General features: G+C 46.4%; 2 protein-coding genes and 1 long non-coding RNA gene across 5 annotated transcripts in view; 1 reads left to right on the forward strand and 2 right to left on the reverse strand.

Moving 5' to 3' along the window:
* PARP12 (poly(ADP-ribose) polymerase family member 12) overlaps positions 1 to 5,619 on the reverse strand; it is a 38,750-nt gene extending 33,131 nt beyond the window's left edge. Inside the window, exons 1-2 of the mRNA XM_055335481.1 lie at positions 4,787 to 5,619; positions 1,152 to 1,287 (exon numbers count right to left, since the gene is read on the reverse strand). Coding sequence (XP_055191456.1) covers positions 1,152 to 1,287; positions 4,787 to 5,115 — 465 coding nt within the window. The 5' untranslated portion in view covers positions 5,116 to 5,619. The remainder of the gene's footprint in view (positions 1 to 1,151; positions 1,288 to 4,786) is intronic.
* Positions 5,620 to 5,736: 117 nt separating this feature from the next.
* LOC129515669 (uncharacterized) lies at positions 5,737 to 12,387 on the forward strand. Its single transcript, XR_008665622.1, has 3 exons — positions 5,737 to 6,071; positions 7,719 to 7,981; positions 11,900 to 12,387. It is a non-coding gene; the product is annotated as an uncharacterized LOC129515669 (long non-coding RNA).
* Positions 12,388 to 13,269: 882 nt separating this feature from the next.
* KDM7A (lysine demethylase 7A) overlaps positions 13,270 to 19,948 on the reverse strand; it is an 82,373-nt gene continuing 75,694 nt past the window's right edge. For all 3 annotated transcript variants that reach the window (XM_055334667.1, XM_055334664.1, XM_055334665.1), the window contains one exon: positions 13,270 to 19,762. In XM_055334667.1, the coding sequence (XP_055190642.1) occupies positions 19,668 to 19,762 (95 nt within the window). In that variant the 3' untranslated portion in view covers positions 13,270 to 19,667. The remainder of the gene's footprint in view (positions 19,763 to 19,948) is intronic.

Genomic DNA, 19,948 nt, shown 5'->3' on the forward strand with positions numbered 1-19,948 from the left:
TAATCTGACCTCTGTAATCTTATCCCAGAAACAGTGTCAGAGCATCCCACAAATCTATGCCGGCCACAGGAACACACCACTCAGATCTGCTGCAGAGTGCAATTAACTCAGCTCAGCTGCTGCCCTCGGGAGCCACCACCTTATTCACACAGAGACCATGCTCCCACCGGCTGCTCCCAGGCAACGATGAGCTACCTTGGCTCAGAATTTCCCACTGGCCAGCAGAAGCTCTCTTGGAACTGTGCTACAGTCAGGGTCTCTTCTTACCCAGTCCCTTCCTTCCCCCAGTCCTGCCACATCACTGCCCAAAAGCTTCCCACTTTCTTCTGCTCCCTCTCCACTAAATCTCCTGCACTTCTAATCCCATCTTGGTGTCTGCTTCTCAGAGGACCCAAACTAGTACATAGCCACTGTAGCGAGGTGCATTATGAGATTATGCATTATGCATTATGCGAATCCACATCAACTAAAGTTCAAAATTCCCTGGGTGTAACTGATTTAGTAGAGAGGGCATCATCTGCCTGTCAGCATCTCTGAGAAGTTTCCTCCTGGGAAAGATGGCCCCTCCTGGGTCTGGCAATAACACAGAGTTTCAAGTCCTGCTAGATGGGGAGGAGCCAACTGGAGTCTCTCATCTCCTCATCCCCATGTAAGGAACATCTTGCTTCAGCCACTGACCAACCAGACTCCCCCAACCTCTAAGAAACCCTGCAAAAGAGGAACCAGTCCCAATGACATAGAAGGAAAGGCGGCTTCTAGAAGGGGCAAGGTTTTTGGCCCAAGGTCACTGGTCTAAAAATCAATAGAGAGCAGCCCGGGTGGTTCAGCGGTCTAGTGCCACCTTCAGCCCAGGGTGTGATCCTGGAGACCCGGGATCGAGTCCTGTGTTGGGCTCCCTGCATGGAGCCTGTCTCTCTGCCTCTCTCTCTCTCTCCTGTGTTTCTCATGAATAAATAGTTTTTAAAAATAAATAAACAAATAAATAAAAAATAAAAATCAATAGAGCCAGGAATTTAATCCAGGTCTCCTCCAAGCAGATCCCATGGTCACTATCAGGTCCTCGGCTTCTCTTCTGCCATATTTCTTATCTTCCAACCTTCTAGCTTCTTCCCCATCACTTACACATATACACACCCCCTCCTGGAACTCACCTCTGGCAAAAGCCAGGGGTCATTCTGAAACAAAAGCAGGCAGAGCTCACTGTAGCTGAGGTGGTCAACACCATGAGTTCTCAGCACACTCAGGTTGTGATCTGTCGTCAAGCTGTGACTGTTTCTACAGTTCTTCCTGCAAAGAAGCAAAGCTGGTGTCACAGTTCCACTGTGCCTCCCCAAAATTCTTATGTTGAAGTTCTAACCCTCCCGTGACTGTATTTGGAGATGATTTTTATACAGAGGTAATCAAGTTAAAAAGAGGTTGCTGGGGTGGGGGGGTCTAATCCAATCTGCTATCTTTATAATAGAGGAGGAAATTAAGACACAGATGCGTACATGTGAAGACAGAAAGAAGATGCCATTTGCAAGACAACGAGAGAGGCTGCAGAAAGAAAGCAACTTTGCCAACACCTTGGTTTTAGACTTCTGGCCTTGAGAATTGTGAGAAACTTCTGTTTAGCCCCCACTCTGTGGTACTTTGGTATGGCCGCCCGAGCAAACTACTACAACTAGCAAAATCAGACTTTAAAATAATTTTTCAGGAACAGTTCTTGACATTGCTTATTAGCAGCACCAGGAAAAACAAAACAAAACAAAACAGCATGTTCATACAATGAAAAACCGCAATGCTTATTTACAAAGGAAGAGAGAACACCTTGCGAGTTCTAGGGCCCAGGACAGCACTTCTTATCAGTATCTGGTAAGAATCACAGGGCCATTCCCCAAAGAAGACTCCCAGTATGCCAGGCAGTGGGCACTTAACAGACACTTAAACAGTGGCTGAATAAACGAGCCTGGACATCTTTGGTTAAAGGTATGTGTATACACCCTGAGGCCCAGCCCTTTTCTCCACTCCCCTCCTCCATCATTTCCATTAACAAGCAAGCTCCCGTTGAACATACATAGTGAGCCAGGCACTGGCACCACGCCCTGATGATCCAAAGACTTCAAATGATCGCCCGGGTCACCAGGACCCGGAAAAGTCAGGCACATATCATTTGCTTTACTCAGACGCTGCCAAACCTCAAAAGTCATGTTTATTTTAAGCGTTCCAAAAGAAAGCTGAACCCCTGATTGACTTCCCCAAACCAGCACCTTCCACAGGCTCCCTTATCTCAGTAAAAGACAACTTCTCTCTTCCACTGCACAGACCAACAACTTTGGGAGTCATTTGGCCTCTTCCTCTGATCTCCTCTAGTGGAAGTGACAGATACGGAGAGGACTCTAAAATAGTAGGTCAAGTGCAAGGTCAGCCATGCTCAGAATACATCCGTGCAGACAGGAGAGGCATCTGAGCCTGACAGAAGTGGAGAAGCAATCAAGGGATGGTGCAAAGCCCAGGCCAAATATTGAGGCAGCACAACCAGGCAAGGAGAGATGAGAAGAACATTCTAGGCAAACTTGGTGCCACTAAGATGATTATGACAACAATGATGGTAACAACAGCTGCTAAAACTTGTTGAGCATTTACCACAAACCAGGATTACCTGAAGGTTCTATAAGTCATTCAGTCCTCAACAAGCCCATGAAGTGTGTGGTATCCTCATTTTGCAGATAAGGTAACTGAGGCTCAGATATAAAGTCGCTTGCCCAAGATCACGCAGCTAGCAGGGAGCAGAGCCAGGTTTGAAACAAGGTAGGCTTGCCTTGGGGCTGTGCTCTTAACCACCATGCTCACTGCCCCTAAGCACAGGATGGAAGTCAGGGACTTGGGACCCTTCCCAGCTGTCACCAATGAGTAAAAGCAGAAGCCATGATGTTTCTGAAACAGGTGACCCTGTGGTTCAGGAAGTCACAGGGAAAGCATCGAAAGTGCAGCCAACCGCACCTACTCTCCCTTATGTGACCCAAAAGCAGTCAGAGAAGGAAGGTTCAAGAAACCGTCATGTGTGAACCACAAGGGAAATGGAACAGCGAAGAACGAAAAGGAAGCTCCGTATCATCTAGGCCAGTCGATAATCAGACTTCCAGATTTCCGAGACAAGTAAAATCCAACCCCAAATTTTGGGAACTAGCTGCACAACAGGGCTGCTCTATTTTTATCACGTATGGACATTAACAAGATGCACCAATTATCCCTATCACTCAATTCATCCTTTCACCATTTATCATTTATTGTGTCCACCTTCTCCAGCTGCTGCTCCTCATTCTCCCCCAAGGTCAGACACTTTTCCAACAGTCCCTGAGGGCCCAGCTTCCCGACAGTTCCACCCTCAGGCTCCACCTCAGATCTGACCCGCTCCTGGGGCTGCAGCCCTGGCATGCACCAACCAATAACGTCCAAACCAGCACCTGGGACCTTGGCCCTGCTCCCAGGCTTCAGACAGACAGCTGTCCCGGGACACACTTCTCCTGCTCTCTCAGCCAATAAGGAAGAAAAGGAAGAATCATCCTTCAGTCAATAATAAGGGGGGGGGGGGGAGTATGAGTCATCTCTGTCAACAGTAAGAAAACAGCCATCACCTCTCTGCCATCCTGTCACCACAATCACACCAACTCCCCCTCTCTCAAATTTCTCACACACACATATCCCTCCTCCTAAGACCTTAACTAGGTCTGGGAATAGTCTCATCTAGATATTTCTCAGCAGCTGCTGAGGGGGTAGGGGGGCAGCAGCTGCATTTACCACTCCCACCCTCCTGCATCTAGGCATGAGGGGTGCAGGCAGGAGACAGGAAGGGGATGTGTGGAAAGGTTATCTACCACCTGCACACCCCGCCCATAAAAACTTCCCTCCGGCCTCTACTGTCCATCTTTTCCACCTGCTCCCTGGACCCTCATACCCAGGATGGCCTTAAGAGCCGTGGGCTGAGGAGGCTGAGCTGAGGTCAGCCAGACCCAGACCCCCACCGCCTGCTGACTAGTGCACCTGATGTGAGCAAGAAATAGCATCTCTTGTGTTAAGCCCGGAAGGGGGGGGGTGAAGGGAGGGAGGGAGGAAGGAAAGGAAGGAAAGAAGGGAAGGAAGGGAGGAAAGAAGGAGAGGAAAGGAGGGAGGGAGGGAAGGAAGGAAGGAAGAGGGGAGGGAAGGAAGGAGAGGAAAGGAAGAAAGGAAGGAAGGGAAGGGAGGAAGGAAAGGAAGAAAGGGAAGGAGGGATGGAGGGGAGGAAAGGAAGGAGGGAAGGGAGAGGAGGGGAGGAAGGAAGGGAAGGAAAGGAGGAAGGGAGAAAAGGAAAGGACAAAGGAGGAGCCCAGTCCTCCACAGAAAGGGGCAGGCTTCTGGACAGAAGCCACCTGCGCCCCGGGAAGCGAGCTGGAGCTGAGGCGGCCTGGGACTGGGGAGTCGTCCTGCGGCGGCGGCGGGAGCCCTGGGCGCCGAGGCCCTGCAGCTGAGGGGAGCGCGGCGCCCAGGAGCCCCGCAGCCGCTCGGCCGCTCTCCCTCCGAGAGCCCGGGGCGGGGGGGAGGGGGGCCGCGCCCCGAGTCGCCCCCCCCCCCCGACGGAGGAGCCTGGGGGCCGCCGTCCAGCGCGAGCCCTCCCACAGCGCCCGGCAGTCAGGGGGACTCGGGAGGTGCCCGCTGAGGAGAAGGGCGGCGGGGGCCGCGGCGGCGCCCGCCCCAGGGGGCCCAGAGCGGGGCTGCGGGCGGGGCCCCTCGTCCCCGGCCGCCGTCGGGCTGCGGGCGCGGCGCTTACCCGGCCCTCAGGAACTTGCAGGCCCCGTAGACCAAGAACTTGCAGAGGTGCAGCTGCGCGCACAGCCCCACGCAGGCCGCCTTGGGGCTCTGGTGCGCGCGGCACAGGCGCAGCGCCGACACCGCCAGCACCACGCGCCCGGGCGCCGCCGCGCCGCCCGCGCCCGCCCGCGCCGCCACCGCGAAGCGGCCGCGCTCCCGCAGCAGCCGCTCCAGCGCCTCGGCGCCGACGCCGTCCCGCAAGCGGCGCCGCAGCTCCTCCAGCTCCAGGGCGCCCCCGGCCGCGCACAGCACCTGGGTCACCTCGCCGAGGACGGCGGCCTGGGCCATGGCGGCGGCGGGCTGCCCGTCGGGGCGCGGCTGACGGGACGCGGGCGGCGGGCGGCTCCCGCGGGGCGCGGACGCCAGCTGGAAGCGAAAGCGAAAGCTCCCCGGGGCCCGGGAAAACGGAACCCGCGGCGCCTCACCACGCCCACCGGCCCGCAGCTGAGGGGGCTCGGCGCCTTCCGGCCTCAGGGCGCCCAGCTGCGCGCGGCCGCCGCGCTCCGCGGCCCGCTCCCCGGCTCCGTCGGCGGCCCGGACGGGCGGAGGCGGGGGCCGCAGGCAGACGCAGGCTCGTCGCTCGGGGCAGCGCCTCGGGGCTCTCGCGGCGCCTTCACCTAGTGGCCGGGGGCGGCGACGCCCGGGCCGTGCGCAGCTCCGGCTGAGGCCCCGGGCCGTCGGGAAGCGCGCGGCCGCCAGGCCCGCTACGTCTCCGCCCGCGCGCTGCCGGAGCGCCCGGGACGCCAGCCCACCTGCGGACGGAGCCCGGCCGCCCCGACGGCTCGGACGACGCGGGGCCGCGGGCGGGGGCGGGGCGGGGCGGGGCGGGGCGGGGCGTCGCGGCCAGGCCCCGCCCCCGCCCCGCCCCCGCCCCGCCCACGTGACCGCAATCCCTCGGGATTGCCGGCGGGGTCGCGGCCGCGCGCGCGCGCTCTCCCTCTCTCCCCCTCTCCCCCTCTCCCCCTCTCTTCAGGGCTTGCCGGGAACCTCGCGTCTTAAGCTTGAAAGGGTCGTGTCTGTCCTTGGAGAGAGCGGCCCTGTTCCTCCCCAGCCCTGCCGCACGGAGGGACCAGGTGTTTCGGAGCAGTCGGAGCGCAGGCGCGCACGCTTGGGTGCCCCCCCCCCCCCAGATGTGAGCTGTTACAACCCTTTGGGAAAGTAGTCCTTAAGGTTTGTAAGTGTGCCTGACCTTTGACCCAGCAGTCGGCCCTCTGGGAATCTTCTAGAAGTAAAAGCAATAGCAGGTAAGTTTCCTAGTTAAGTGTTGGTGTGGGGGGAGCCCTGGGTCCTTATCCAGGCCGTTCGACGGCTTTAAACCAGCAGGTGGGCGGCCCAGCGCCGCCTTCTGCCCAGGCTGTGATCCTGGACACTCGGGATCGAGTCCCACGAGTCCCACGTAGGCCTCCCTGCAGGGAGCTTGCTTCTCCTCCCTCTGCCAATGTCTCTGCCTCTCTTTCTGTGTCCCTCATGAATAAACAAATGAGATCTTTTAAAAGAAAATGTGGATTTTTGAAAAATTGTGTAAAAGGCTTTTTTTTTAAAGATTTGAGAGAGCGCGCACATGATGGGGGGGCAGAAAGAGAGAGAGAGAGAGAAGCAGACTCAACCTGCTGAGAGCCCCACCCGCCCCCATAAAATTGTGTAAAAAATTTTTGTTGGAAATTTAATTTTTAGGGGCTCCTGGATGACTCAGTGGGTTAAGTGTCGGTCTTCCGCTCAGGTCATGATCCCAGGGACCTGGGATCAGGTCCTGCATGGGGCTCCGTGCTCAAGGAGCCTGCTTCTCCCTCTCCCACTACCTCTGCTTGTGCACTCACACTCTGTGTCAAATAAAACCTTTTTTAAAATTAATTTTTTAATTTAAATTTTTAATTGTGATTTTAATATTGATTTGCAATACAATATTTCTTAAAAGGGTGACATCAGTGAAAGTGGTGGAGTAGGGACGTCAAAACGTTTGCCCGTCAGTGGCAGTGTGGCCACAGTGAAAAAGCTGGCAAATATGGTCAGAATCCATTCTTTAAGAGCTTTAGAAATTAAAGTCTTACAGCAGCTCATTTAGCATTTAGTCAAGAAGAACAGCTGCGTCAAAGTGAAAACATTAAGCTTTGTGGCATTTGCACTTACCCTGCTCCCATCTCCTGAATTTTGTGGCAGCCTCGAAAACTAAAAGCCCACACTCTTGGTACCAGTACCAGAGACAGCAAAACAGGGCTGGAGCTTTTTCAAAAAAGCATCGTTTGGCTTGTCTACTAGTTGCGTGAAGGGCCCCCCTGAAAAGGGTTGTATTTATTCATCCTCACTGGAACTAGCCCGGTCCCAGTGGCTTTTCCCCAGGGGTAGTTCAATGTTTTAATATCATGACTGGCTGACGCAATGGATAATAGTTGAGGCAAACAAAAGACTAACCAAAAGTTTAAAAGGAAAAGCTGAAGAATGAGATGTCCGTTGGGGCTTTGAAAAGCTCGACATATTTCTAGGAATCTAGAAGGCTGCGTGCACGCCTCACTGATTGCGTCTCCCGCAAGTCACAACAAAGGTTCTTGCCCACATTTTCCCCACTCCCTCTGCCTCCTCCCCAACACTGTGCCGGCCTCCAGTTACTAGGGGCCTGTGAGTATTAAAAGCATCTTTCATAGCAGACCTTGCCATGTGCACACGTCCTACCATACCTGATGAAAACACCTCTCTTGGGATCCCCGGGTGGCTCAGCGGTTTAGCGCCTGCCTTTGGCCCTGGGCATGATCCTGGAGACCTGGGATCGAGTCCCGCATCGGGCTCCCTGCGTGGAGCCTGCTTCTCCTTCTGTCTGTCTCTGTTTCTTTCTCTCTCTCTCTCATGAATAAATAAAATCTTTAAAAGTAATAAAACCCCTGTGTTTTAAAATGCAGGTCCTGAAGGAGTGTAAGGTAGAAGAAGAGTTAGAGGATTCCTACCAGACATCCAGGTGGAAATGCCCGGCCTGCCCTTGGATCTGTGAGTCTGGCACTTGCAGAAGAGGGCAGAACTAGGACTGTGAACACGCAGATGGTTAAACCCACAGGACTGATGAGATGGGTCAGCAAGAATATCCACTGAGAAGAAGAGTATTCCAAGGATCTGCCCCTCTGATGAAGAAGGTGAATGAGGAGACCGAGAGGGGGCAGCCACTGAGGTAGGGGGAAAACTAGAATTTGGGAATCGTGAAAGCCAAATATTTAAATATCTCAAGAAAGGATGATCAACCGCATTGAGCGCCATCAAGAGACTGAGTGAAAGAGGACAGAGAAATGTGTTCTCTATTGCTGTGCAACAAAGCACCCCAGAACGTGGTGGCTGAAACCAGTGGTTTCTTTTTCATGGTTTTGTGAGTTGACTGAGCTCAGTTGGGTGGTTCTGCTTTACACAGTATAACCAGTCATCCCTGGGGCTGCATCCTGCTGGGAGCTCAGCTGGGACAGAACATCCAGGATAGCCCCTCATCCCCCAGGGTCTCCAGGTGGCTGCTCACTACTTAGTAGTCTGTCCTGAGCTTTATGACAGTGGGCGGCAGAATGGCAAGAAAGATGATTGGAGGGTGCTGAAGCTTGAGCAGGCAGTGAGGACGTGGCAACAGCAAATGGAGATAGTATCCGCAGGAAGGTTTGCTGTAAAGGCAAACAGGAGGTCGTGGTTAGCAAGTGACCTTACTGGAGGGAGGAGAGGGAGGTGGGGTCAACGAAGCTTTCTGTCCAAGTGTTGTTCTAAGATGAGGTCTTCATAGTTTCATTCTCTATAACTTATCCAGTGGGGAGATTGCTGATGGCTGAATCATTTGTTGGGGTGGGGAGGGGGCAGTTTGAGGACAGCATCCAAGAATCTGGCTTGGGCGACTGAATATTGGTAAGGTCATCCACCAAGACACCTATGGGGATTTGGGATCTGATACAGAAGGGTAAGGTGTCCACCACGTGGAGTTGATCTGGAGTTGAGGAACCAAGCCGGGAGCTGTGTCTCTTGGTCCTGCTCTTGACCAAGCTTCTCCCTCTGACCAGGAATCTTTAGAGCCCAGTCTCTACTGGGCTCAGCGTACTTATATGCTGGTTTGTGACCAGGCCAACGGCATCATGATTTGTCTTCCAAGGTGAGACCTGCTAGCCCCTGAGCAACTCCCTTTCTGACAATCACACTGCCCAAGAATAAAGCAGAGCGACAGCACCCATGAAGGGTCCTGCTTCAAAGCTCTGAAAATACTGCTCAGCAGAGTCAAGTAACTTTCAGCAAGCTCTTTTTTCTCTCCTTTATTTTTTTTTAAAGATTTTATTTATTCATGAGAGACAGAGAGAGAGAGAGGCAGAGACACAGGCAGAGGGAGAAGCAGGCTCCATGCGGGGAGCCTGACGTGGGACCCAATCCCAGGTCTCCAGGATCATGCCCTGGACCAAAGGCGGCGCTAAACCGCTGAGCCACCCGGGCTGCCCTTCCACTCCTTCACATAGAAATGCTTTCATGGTGAGGTACCACCCAATTAATTTGTTTTGCAGTTTTACACATTAACTATTACTTTATAACTATTGCTGTGTGTTCAAAGCAAGGCACACCGATATAAACTGATGTTTACAAAGCAATTACAATAAAAATTTTAACTTTTAAATGTGAGCTATATAATCAGTTTATTTCATTAAAGAAAAATCTTTACTATCACCTTTTTCTTATTGTAAAGAAACTTGAAACATTTGTTTTTATAATACCACACTGGTGAGTTTCCAGTTTGTTTTTATTTTACTTTATTTATTGAGAGAGAGTACACGTAACTGTGCTAGCAGGAGTGGGGTGGTAGGGAGCCACAAGGAGAGAATCTCAAGCTGAGCACCAAGCCAGCCGCCAGCTCAGTCTCACAGTCTCAGATCATGACCTGAGCTGAAATCAAGAGTCCAACACTTAACCAACTGCGCCCCTCCACAGTTTTCCAGAGTTGACAGAAACAGAATTCAACAGTGGTTGAAGGTTCTTTTCTCGTTGTTCTGCATCTTTGTTTTACACCTCTTCCACTGCCTCCCATCCCATCCCGCTGTGAGAGCGAGAGAGGAAATCACAGCAATAAGAACTGTGTTTATGTATTTATTCAGTGTATTTTTGGTGAGATTGGTGCTAAACTCTAGAACATGTCGAGGATAAAGGAACACATTTGGGCTGATAGTTCAGATAGACAAAAAAAGGAAAGTACACACTGCAGAGTGAGAAGTACAGCGATTGAAGCATAGACAAGGCAGAAGGTAGGCGAGGGGGGAGAAGGAGCTCCCTGGTGACCCACTCGCCAGCCCCACTAGGCTGCCACTACAGCACCCCAGGAATACAAGGGCCTGAGTGCTGATGGTTGTGAATAGGCACGAGGGTGTAAGCAGTGTGTTCTTGGGCAGCTAACCCATACCCTGTGGTAGAGCACACTTGCCTCTTTTAATTACAAATTCAACAAGTTATTTGAATTAGGAAAAAAAAAAAAACCAAAACATAAAACCTAAGTGTGTACGACGAGTTCCCAGGCTCAGTGATCTCCCCATTCTCACTCCCCAGGTCACCAGCCACCACTGACTTGATGCAGGTTATTACAGACACAGATGTATCCCAAGTTCCTTAGGGCAGCTTCTAGAGTGAATGATTTAGGGGAAGGTCAAATACTACTCTTACTGTGGAGAATCTTTCGTTCCAGGTTTTATCTTTTAAACTGTACACGTTATTTCCCATTTTTAGGGCCCTCATTTTTTCCTTTTCTCCACCTGTGGCATAGAAGGGCCACAGCATTTCAGAATTAGCACTTGAAAAGAGCGTAAAGGGTATTATTTCTGGGACCAAGGTTGGGAAGAGGCCAGGAAGAGGGAATGGAGAACCTGGAAGGGAAATGAAGATGAGGACATGGATGGGAAGGAGTTTTGGGGGTGGGGGTAGGAGAGAAGCCAGGCTCTGGAAGGCAGGCAGAAAGCCTTTTCTTTCTCCTTCCTTATCTGGACTGGCCTGCTTATAGAGCTGAGGGGCACAAGATGGCAGGAGAGGCTTCGGCGTGGGAAGGGCAGTGGCAGAAGCAGCAAGGGAGGCAGTTGTGCTCTCACGTGGGGGCCAAGCCCGTGGAAGCAGTGCGCCGGGCACGGCCTCTACTCACACCCTTGGTGTGTGGCTTTGGCAACTGCTATTAGGTTCATATATTTTAACAGTATCCTGTGCCCACTGTTTACAGCCTGTTCTCCACTAGACGATGATACCCTAGCAGATAAACCACAGTCTTCCATGTGTGCCTGTCCCTGGGAAAACTAGACTCAAAGTTAAGTAACGGAAAACTTCTGAAGAAAATGTATTTCAATCCAAAATGGGTACCTACAAAGAAATGTTTAGAACATAAACCATTCCTAAGAACTATCTAGTCCGCAATGAAACGCCGGGGCACCTGCACCCCGATGTTTCTAGCAGCCATGTCCACAATAGCCAAACTGTGGAAGGAGCCTAGGTGCCCATCGAAAGATGAATGGATAAAGAAGATGTGGTTTATGTATACAATGGAATATTACTCAGCCATTAGAAACGACAAATACCCACCATTTGCTTCAACGTGGATGGAACTGGAGGGTATTATGCTGAGTGAAGTAAGTCAATCGGAGAAGGACAAACAGTGTATGTTCTCACTCATTTGGGGAATATGAATAATAGTGAAGGGGAATATAAGGGAAGGGAGAAGAAATGTGTGGGAGATATCAGAAAGGGACACAGAACATAAAGACTCCTAACTCTGGGAAATGAACTAGGGGTGGTGGAAGGGGAGGAGGGCGGGGGGTGGGGGTGAATGGGTGACGGGCACGGAGGGGGACACTTGACGGGATGAGCACTGGGTGTTATTCTGTATGTTGGTAAATTGAACACCAATAAAAATTAATTTATAAAAAAAAAAAAAGAACTATCTAGTCCTATATAATAATGGAAAGTATGTATAAAGTAATTAGAGAAAGAAATTCAGAAAAAAATACCATAGCTTTTATTTAGGCTTTTGATTCAAACTCAGTTTTACTTATCAGAGTGTGAACCTGGACATATTATTTACCCTCTCTGGCCTCGGTTTCCTCTGTAGGATGGATGGACAATGTAGCACCTACCTCTTTGGGTTAGTCGGAGGAAGAAATGAAAATATGCCTTGTCTACAGGAAATACTCACGTGGAATAAAGGTAATGAGGGCTTCTGTTCAAAACTCTGTCCACAGCATAGCACCTGATTCTTCTCTATTTAAAATGAGGGGTGTGTAACACACCATATCACACAGTGATGGGTCTGTCCGCCTCACTGCCTGGTGCAAACACAAAAACCAGGCTAGAAGTCTGAGGAAAGCAGGTCCTGATAACTAATAACAAATGAGCCTAACGAAGGGTAAGCATCCCACAGGTATACAGTCTGTGGATTTTTACAAAAGAACAGATTAGTTCTTTTGAGATTTAGGTCTCAATCAGCTTGGACCAGAGCAGGCCAGTTAAGAAAGAGGAGGTGTAAACGTGCCTGGGGTAACACTCTTGTAAGTGCGTGTACTCTGGTATAACTACTGTCTTGCAGGTATTAGGTATACAAAGAGGACAAGTCTGTGTTCCTTCTGAAGCCTTGGTTTCCATGACCAATCAGGGTCCTCCTCCAGAGTGGACTCTCAGCCACTTCCTGCCCCCGCCCCCTCCCATCCCAGGCTCTTCTGCCCTGAAGTGTTGCCCCCAGCCCCTCCCTGCCCCTGCCCCCTCCCATCCCAGGCTCTTCTTCTGCCCTGAAGTGTTGCCCCCAGCCCCTCACTCCTTCCTTGGTCTGTAGCTCCCTCTTACTTCACCATGTATCATCCCAGACCTGGCTTTGGGGTCTCTCAAAGTACCAAGGCTGACACAGAATTTGTCTTTTTCGTTAAACTAGCACTTCCCTTCCACCTTCACTGAGGCAGCTGGTCACCATGGCACATCTCTCCCCCAACTTTCACGTCTACCATAAGCTCCCTGAGGACTAGGGCTTTGTTTCGTTCACTCTTGCAGTTCCAGCACTAGAAAAGCACTTGGTATACTGCAGGTGCTCAATAAATATTTGTGGGGTGCCTGGGTTGTGAACAATGAGTGCTCTTAAATGTTCCTCAGTAAACACCCACATCATGGCCAGGGCACAGCAGTATCTTGCCAAGTACCCTTTTGTGTTCCTTCCTCTCTCTCAGCAACTGCTTCCCCAGCAATACGTCTAATAAAAGAGTAAGACACTTTACGTTTCACATTTAAATCTTCAGAAATAGTAAGAACCGTAAGTTTGACACAGTTTTTCACATTCTCAAATCTCCTGTGAGTCAATAAGCACAAAAAGGGAACGGAAAGTCAGAATTAGATATAGAATTCAGATTTTTTTTCTTTCAAAGACACATTTTATACAACTTTCAACATTTATACTTTCAAACAAAATAAGCAAAAAATACACCGAGTGCTAAAAAATCAAAACAGAAGTAATACAATTTTAATTTCAATTTTTTAAAATACAGAAATTGGAAAGAATACTAAATACAACTTTAAACAAGTCACTTGTCCTCCCCTATAATAACCAATGTAAGCTACTTAAAGACTTACAAATTTAAAACAGAAACAAAATAAATACTGTACACTTTCCCTGCCTGCAGGCAAAAGATGGGAAATACTGTTATGAATCAAAAAAAATGCTCTTAAAGCTTCAGCATCCCATTTCCCAGCCACACCCCACTCTGTTGTCACACCGTGTGCTTCTGTATTCAAAGGACACACATGTGCACACATACTGCCTATACAAACAGACAAGACACTACTCCGCAGACACCCCAAACGAGAAAGGGTAACAGTCACCTTGGACCATGGGCATAAAAATCAGTTAAGGAAAGTCAGTCAGGCTAGCAAAACATTACTACAAAACTAGTAAATACTATAGCCAACAACTGTCCCCTTTTCAAATTTCACAGATTTAAAACCCCTAAAACCAATACTACCCCCACATTGCCACCCTCTAACACCCCCCACCCCCCAAAAAAAAAACAACCTGCTGAAGCACTGGCAAAGTTAGACATTTCACAGTAAATGTGAAAATTCATATTATATAATCTCTTAAAATGAACCTTTTCACCCTCTTTCCACAGCATGAAACTGTTATGGCTTAATTTATATTAAAAGTAGAAAAGTCTTTTCGGAAGGAAATACAGTCTGCAAAGATGCATATGTGTTTCCTGATCAGTGCTATTTCATACCTAACAACTGCATGACCTGCTTTTGCAGTCAGAAGCTGTTTTTGAAAAATTGAGGTTATAGCTTTTGATTCAGTCTAACCATAAATGTAAGGCCCTTAGTTTGGTTTAGTTTCTTTTGCAAGATAAAATAACCTTGGGGTTCACTTAGCAAGTTACACCTCAGGTCCCTGACTATAATGTGGAAGTCTATATGTATGCTTTGTAAAAATAAAAGGTTACTTATGAATCTTAGAGGGGAGAAATGATTCCGGGGAAGGAATCAACTCCTCATTATATATCACACTTAATGCTGGTAACTGTTACCAACCAAGATCCACCAAAGAAATATAAGAGTATGTCTGGGTTACTTTATTCCTGCAAAATATTATATATTCCAGCACTTATGATCATTGTTTTGGTGAAAAATCCTGGGGAAAAAGAGCTGACATTTTGAAAAGGAAATGGCCTAAATAAAACCGGGTGGAGCCAAGGTTTATCTTTATGGTTTTAAGTTCCCTTTAGGACTGCTTTGTAAAATAAAGAAAAGTGAATTCAGAATGTCACAGGTCTTGCATAGGTAAACTACTTGGAGGTCAAGGGCTACGTGGTAGCCAGGGTTTATTAGTGAAATAGTGCAGAGCAGATAAACTTGGAAGAATCACTGAATACAGTTTCAAAAAGGTTTTAACAAAAAATTTAATCTTGCACTTGTTAAGACAAAGCTTTAGGACACTAGAAAGGGCACCAAGGGTGAGCAAGAGAGTCTAAGGGATAGAATGCAGGCGAGTATTATTTTCCCCTACCCAGTATAAAGGGGAAAAATACTATAAAAGAATAAAACCACAGTCATAAGCTAATTGCTTTGGAAATAGGCATTTACTTAACAACCTTACTTTAAAAATTTTGTTTATGTAAGGGTATCAAATATTTGACTTATGGCATGACGTTCCCTGGAAAATAAAAGGGTTTTTTAGTAAGGCTACATACAGTATTAAAATTACGTTTCATGAGCAATGTAGTAAGTATATTATCTCTCCCCCTTTCTTTCCACCTGACATGTAGTGAGTGTATCATCCACTGGATGAGCAGAGGCTGCACAATGTCACACAATAGGGGCTGTCGCAGGAAGCAAGGTACCTGATGTCTGGGGTCCACCATGACCCTGGGCACATCAGGCCCTCCTGGCTTTCATTGGTCTCCTTTACTTACTGGCAACACTCTTTTCCTAAAGTCAACTTTCTCCAGATTGCTTTAGATAAAGGCCTAGGACGTCTGAAAATGACTGATGAGTTGTAGCTTCTCTTTTCAGAAGGAGCAATTAGCTTAGTATTTAATGGGGGGAAAATAAGCTTTTGAAAAAGTTTCAGATTTACACTATTAAGCCCTCATTTCTTATGTGAAATTGTAAAATGCTTACATACTGCAATTGTCACTTCTGGCCGTGGTCCAGGGGGCTGTACAATTACTCCTCCTCTCTTTGGGGAGTAGCCGTCACTACAGACGGCATCTCTCGAAAAGGGCAGAAAGAATCTTCTCCTTTCAAGATGTCTGGTCAAGTCTCCTTTCCACCTCTATAGTGCTTTCCCCCTACCAGCTGCTTGCTGTTAGCCAACTCGGAGCAGTCTTCGTTGGTTCTCGTCTTCTAACCACCTTATATTTTTCCCCTAGCTCCATGGGTAATTGCTACATCATTTTAATTCCATAACTTATTTTACCTTTATCTAGCCTCTGAAGGGTAGGCAGGATCTCTGGCGCAGTTGAGCAAAACCTAAAACCATTTTTGAATTCCTTTAAATTATTTTAATGATTACTTGGGGATACGCCTTCTCACTCTTATTCATAAACTATCTCACTTGTTTTTCTTTCACTTCAAGCATGGATTCTGATTTTAATTCAACACTTTGTTAGAGATTCTTCAGATTTTTTAGGTATCATGATGCTCTGGGCATATACTTGAGATGAAACAAATTTTATGAGTAACAGTTTTCACTTAAAAAAAAGGCATATAAATGTACTTTGTCAGTTGTAACTTAAATAATGATAAATTCTCTGCAAGCATGAAGTGTTAATGCTTTTCTGTGTTGTTCTTAACCACATTTTTATCCAAACTTACAAATGAGAAAACCAAGACTCAGAGTAAGTGACTTATTTACAGTCACATAGCTGATACATAAATGACAGAACTTGGACAAAAACCCAGGTTCATGCTCCCTTCCATGCTATGTAACACACCCCTCTATTATCAACATTAAATTATTAACTTTTGAAATGTTTAAACTTTAAAAATTTTTAAAAATTTACTTCCACTTCTACAGTTATACATTTCAGTTGAAACTAATAAAATTATGCTATCTTTCTTAACACATGGGCCCTCTTTTGCTTAAAGTTTGTTTAGAAATGAAAAAAAATGAAAAAAAAAAGAAATGAAAGTAATACTGCTTATTTCCTGGAGAAGATAACTTCGAGAGCAGAGACCACAACTTCAGCCTTCTATCTCACCACAGTACTAAGCAGTGCTGGGCACACAGACATTGGATAAATACCTGCTGCCATCATATGAGTCAATACAGTAGAGTTCATTTAAAAGGCAATAATTAGGATTATTAAAAAATAGATCAGTATTGAAGCTAAGTAAGTCGTGATAACGATGGTCTTGTTTTCTCTGAGTTTCTGTGATTTCGGTCAGAATTTTTAATTGTGTGCTTAAAAATTAACTGATGCTTATGAAATTCAGTGTATTTCTAGGATGCTGAACTACTATAATCTGCCAGTTTTGTGTTGTTTACATCATTAGTCAATCCTGAAAAGTGTATTATGTGACATTATGAGTTACAGTACAGGGGTTCCCAGGTTAACAGAAGTCCCTTTTTGAATCAGTACAGAAAAATCATTATCTACCACTACCATTAAAATCGCATATTTCAAGTCACAACTGTTTTTATCTATTTGCACATAATTAGCTAAATGCCACCAATGTCTCCTTATCTAAGCTGCAGCATTTGTGTGGTAGGAGGGTTTATAAATGAGACTAAGGAAAACACAGAAGGTTGTCTATTACAGCCGAGTCCAGATACTGGCTGCAGTCGTCTCAAAGTCCAGCCACTTCCATGAGATAAATGGATGCATAACAGCCAGTAAGTTTAGAAGAAGTTTGACTTGGCAACTCACTGGGCCAATAGGCTGAATTTTCACCAATTTGGAAAAAGGTACATGAATTCTATTTCAGTAGTTAGATTATCTTACTCAAAGTGTTTTTTTTTTTTTTAACTTAGCCAGTTCATGGGCAAAACCTGCCAAAAATTAATCCACAGTAACTTCACTTACTACTAACACACAGTGGCTATTTAAAATTAGATTTATTGGGCTAAGTACGCAGGATAGATAATAGTCATCATTTTAATTCATAAAAATAAATTGATTTTAATTTTTATAGCTAAAGAAGTCAGGTAATTAAAGATACTTAGAGCTATAAAAAATGTAAAGAAAACAAAAGAACCCAGACTGTGATGTAGCTGGAAGAAGGAATTAGAATTATCATTTCTTAAACCAAAACAAAATCATGTGAACTCTAACACTAAAACAGTGTCTACAGAAAACCAAAACATTATAATAATATGTCAGGAGGTAGGAGAATCAGTCAAGCCCCAACTTTTGACATCTTGAGATCCAGTGACCAAACAAATGACTGATTATACCCATCTCTTAACCAGTTTTGGGATAGTGTAGACAGAGTTTGTAAGTAGGCCCTTTACAGACATTTAGTATTTCCATAAAAAAATTTTTCCTGACACCCAGATAAGACCCAGAATTCGGTCCCGTCACTTGGACCCAAAAGGCTAACCTATAAGCTATTTTGTATTTATTCCATGAGATATTGTAATGGGGACAGAATAAGAAATATTTCTCTTTGAAAATACACATTTGATTGCAACCATAAAAGATGATGGTATCAATGTTTTTCTTAGCTCTTCAAGCAATACTTAATACAGATGGGAGAGTCCTGCTACCTTGCCGAGTTAAAAAAAAGACAAATCCATAGTATGGCCATATTTCTTCTCCATAAAAATAAATCTTATCCTATTTGCCTATGTTTTCTTTGTAGAAATTTGTAAAATGTTCTTTCATCAGAATTGGGAATATCTCCACAGCCCCAGAAATCACTTATTTGATGCCATGGGGAGGAAAAGGGAAAATATAAGCTATTACGAGCAACTGAAAACTGGCATTTAGTAAGAACTGTGCATAAAGGAGAGAAATGATTCCTTAAAACTCAACCAGGCACTTAATCTCAATATGCACTGGTTAAGTTAGGACAGATGGAAGCAACTGCAAGAAGCACCCATTTTACTCCAAATTTGTATCTTAAATAGTTCTTTAGAAGGTTAAGAAATAAGAAACTAAACACACATACACCCAAAAGATCTACTCCAACATGCTTGCTTCTATACAACTTAATACAGTATAGTCCTATTATATTACGGCTTATTATGCAGATTTGAATATACTAAGTCAAACCATATCTCATATTTTCCAACAAGTTAGGTACACAGAATAAAAGCGTCATAAAATATAACCTCTATGGCAGGTGTTCATCCTGCCCTCCAACACCAGCAGTATGAAGAAGGCCCTCTGTAGTTACAAATGTATTTGAAAAACTATAAACATGACAATTTAACCAAACTTATCATCTTTTTCCCACAAGTAGGAAAAAGATATTAAAGCTGTTCTCTTTGGGACCCAGTTATCATCAGCAAAAATGAAAATGCAAGAAGCCTATTTTTATATAATTAGAAGAAAACTGCAATGTCAAACAAAATGAAAAATGTGGGATCTTTTATGTAATTCTTACACATTGGCTATGAAAGTGTTTCCCTGCAAAGAGAAAGAGTCTTGTTGCGTCGTCACAAAATGATGGGGAGTGCAGAGGGAAGGTGGGATATAAGGTAATCAACCTGGGTAACAGTATGCACCTTGGATGTTAGCAAAAGCGAAGCTAATAGCTTATAAAAAACACATGAAATATATAAAATAAAATGATTTTCATATACATCTTAATTTAAAATAATTAATGCATCAAATCCCTGTTTAAGACTTTAACCTGAATATCAAATTTAAGAGTCCAGACTAGTTACTGTTACTGTGGCTCTTCCCCACATGTAACATACACACTATCAAAAATAATTTAAAAACTTTCACATTCTTAAATCTAAATTAGTGAGATATTTCTCCAGAAATCTTCCAAATAAATAGCTTTAAAAAAGAAAGAATTTAAAAGCTGTTAACTTTAAAAAAAATCTGTTAAATAAATTATTGATAATTCTTTACCCTACCACTGAAAATAAATCAAGACACTACCAACAACAAAATGAAATTCAAGCCCTGACAAGAGACCTTTTCCAGTTCAAGGTCTCTTTTTAAGGTTCTACCCTCCTTCTTCCTCTCCCCCACCAGGTCCAAAACGGTTATTGCTGAGTGGGTGTGGCACAGTGAAAATGCAGCATCAGGTTCATTTTGTTCTTCGGGCAGTGTTCTCTACTGTACATGCAAACTGCTTCGGGCGGGGGCTCGGCGGGAGCTCCAGGCTCCCACGCCTCCGAAACTAGTCCAGCTCCAGAGGGAAGAGAGGCCACCACAGCAGCTCCGTCACACAAAGAAGCGGGCGTGGCCATTTCTGTTCAACTTAAGAATCTTCCCAAGACGCTGTTTGGCGGTTGCCATTCCTTTTTTTGGACGTTTACCTAGAAGACACCAACATCAGTTTAAGAGTGAAGATCATTCTTGGCAGACACACCTGCAGACGTGAAGGGAGAGCCGACAGGGAAAGCAAGCCTTTCGGGTGTTCGGGGGGCAGAGTCACTATGGAGCTCTGCCCTTTCAAGCCTCCCGGCTCATCAGCTGAGAGAGAAAGGCCAACCTCCCTCAGG

Source organism: Nyctereutes procyonoides, unplaced genomic scaffold, assembly GCF_905146905.1.
Source record: "Nyctereutes procyonoides isolate TBG_1078 unplaced genomic scaffold, NYPRO_anot_genome, whole genome shotgun sequence".
Classification (NCBI taxonomy): Eukaryota; Metazoa; Chordata; class Mammalia; order Carnivora; family Canidae; genus Nyctereutes; species Nyctereutes procyonoides.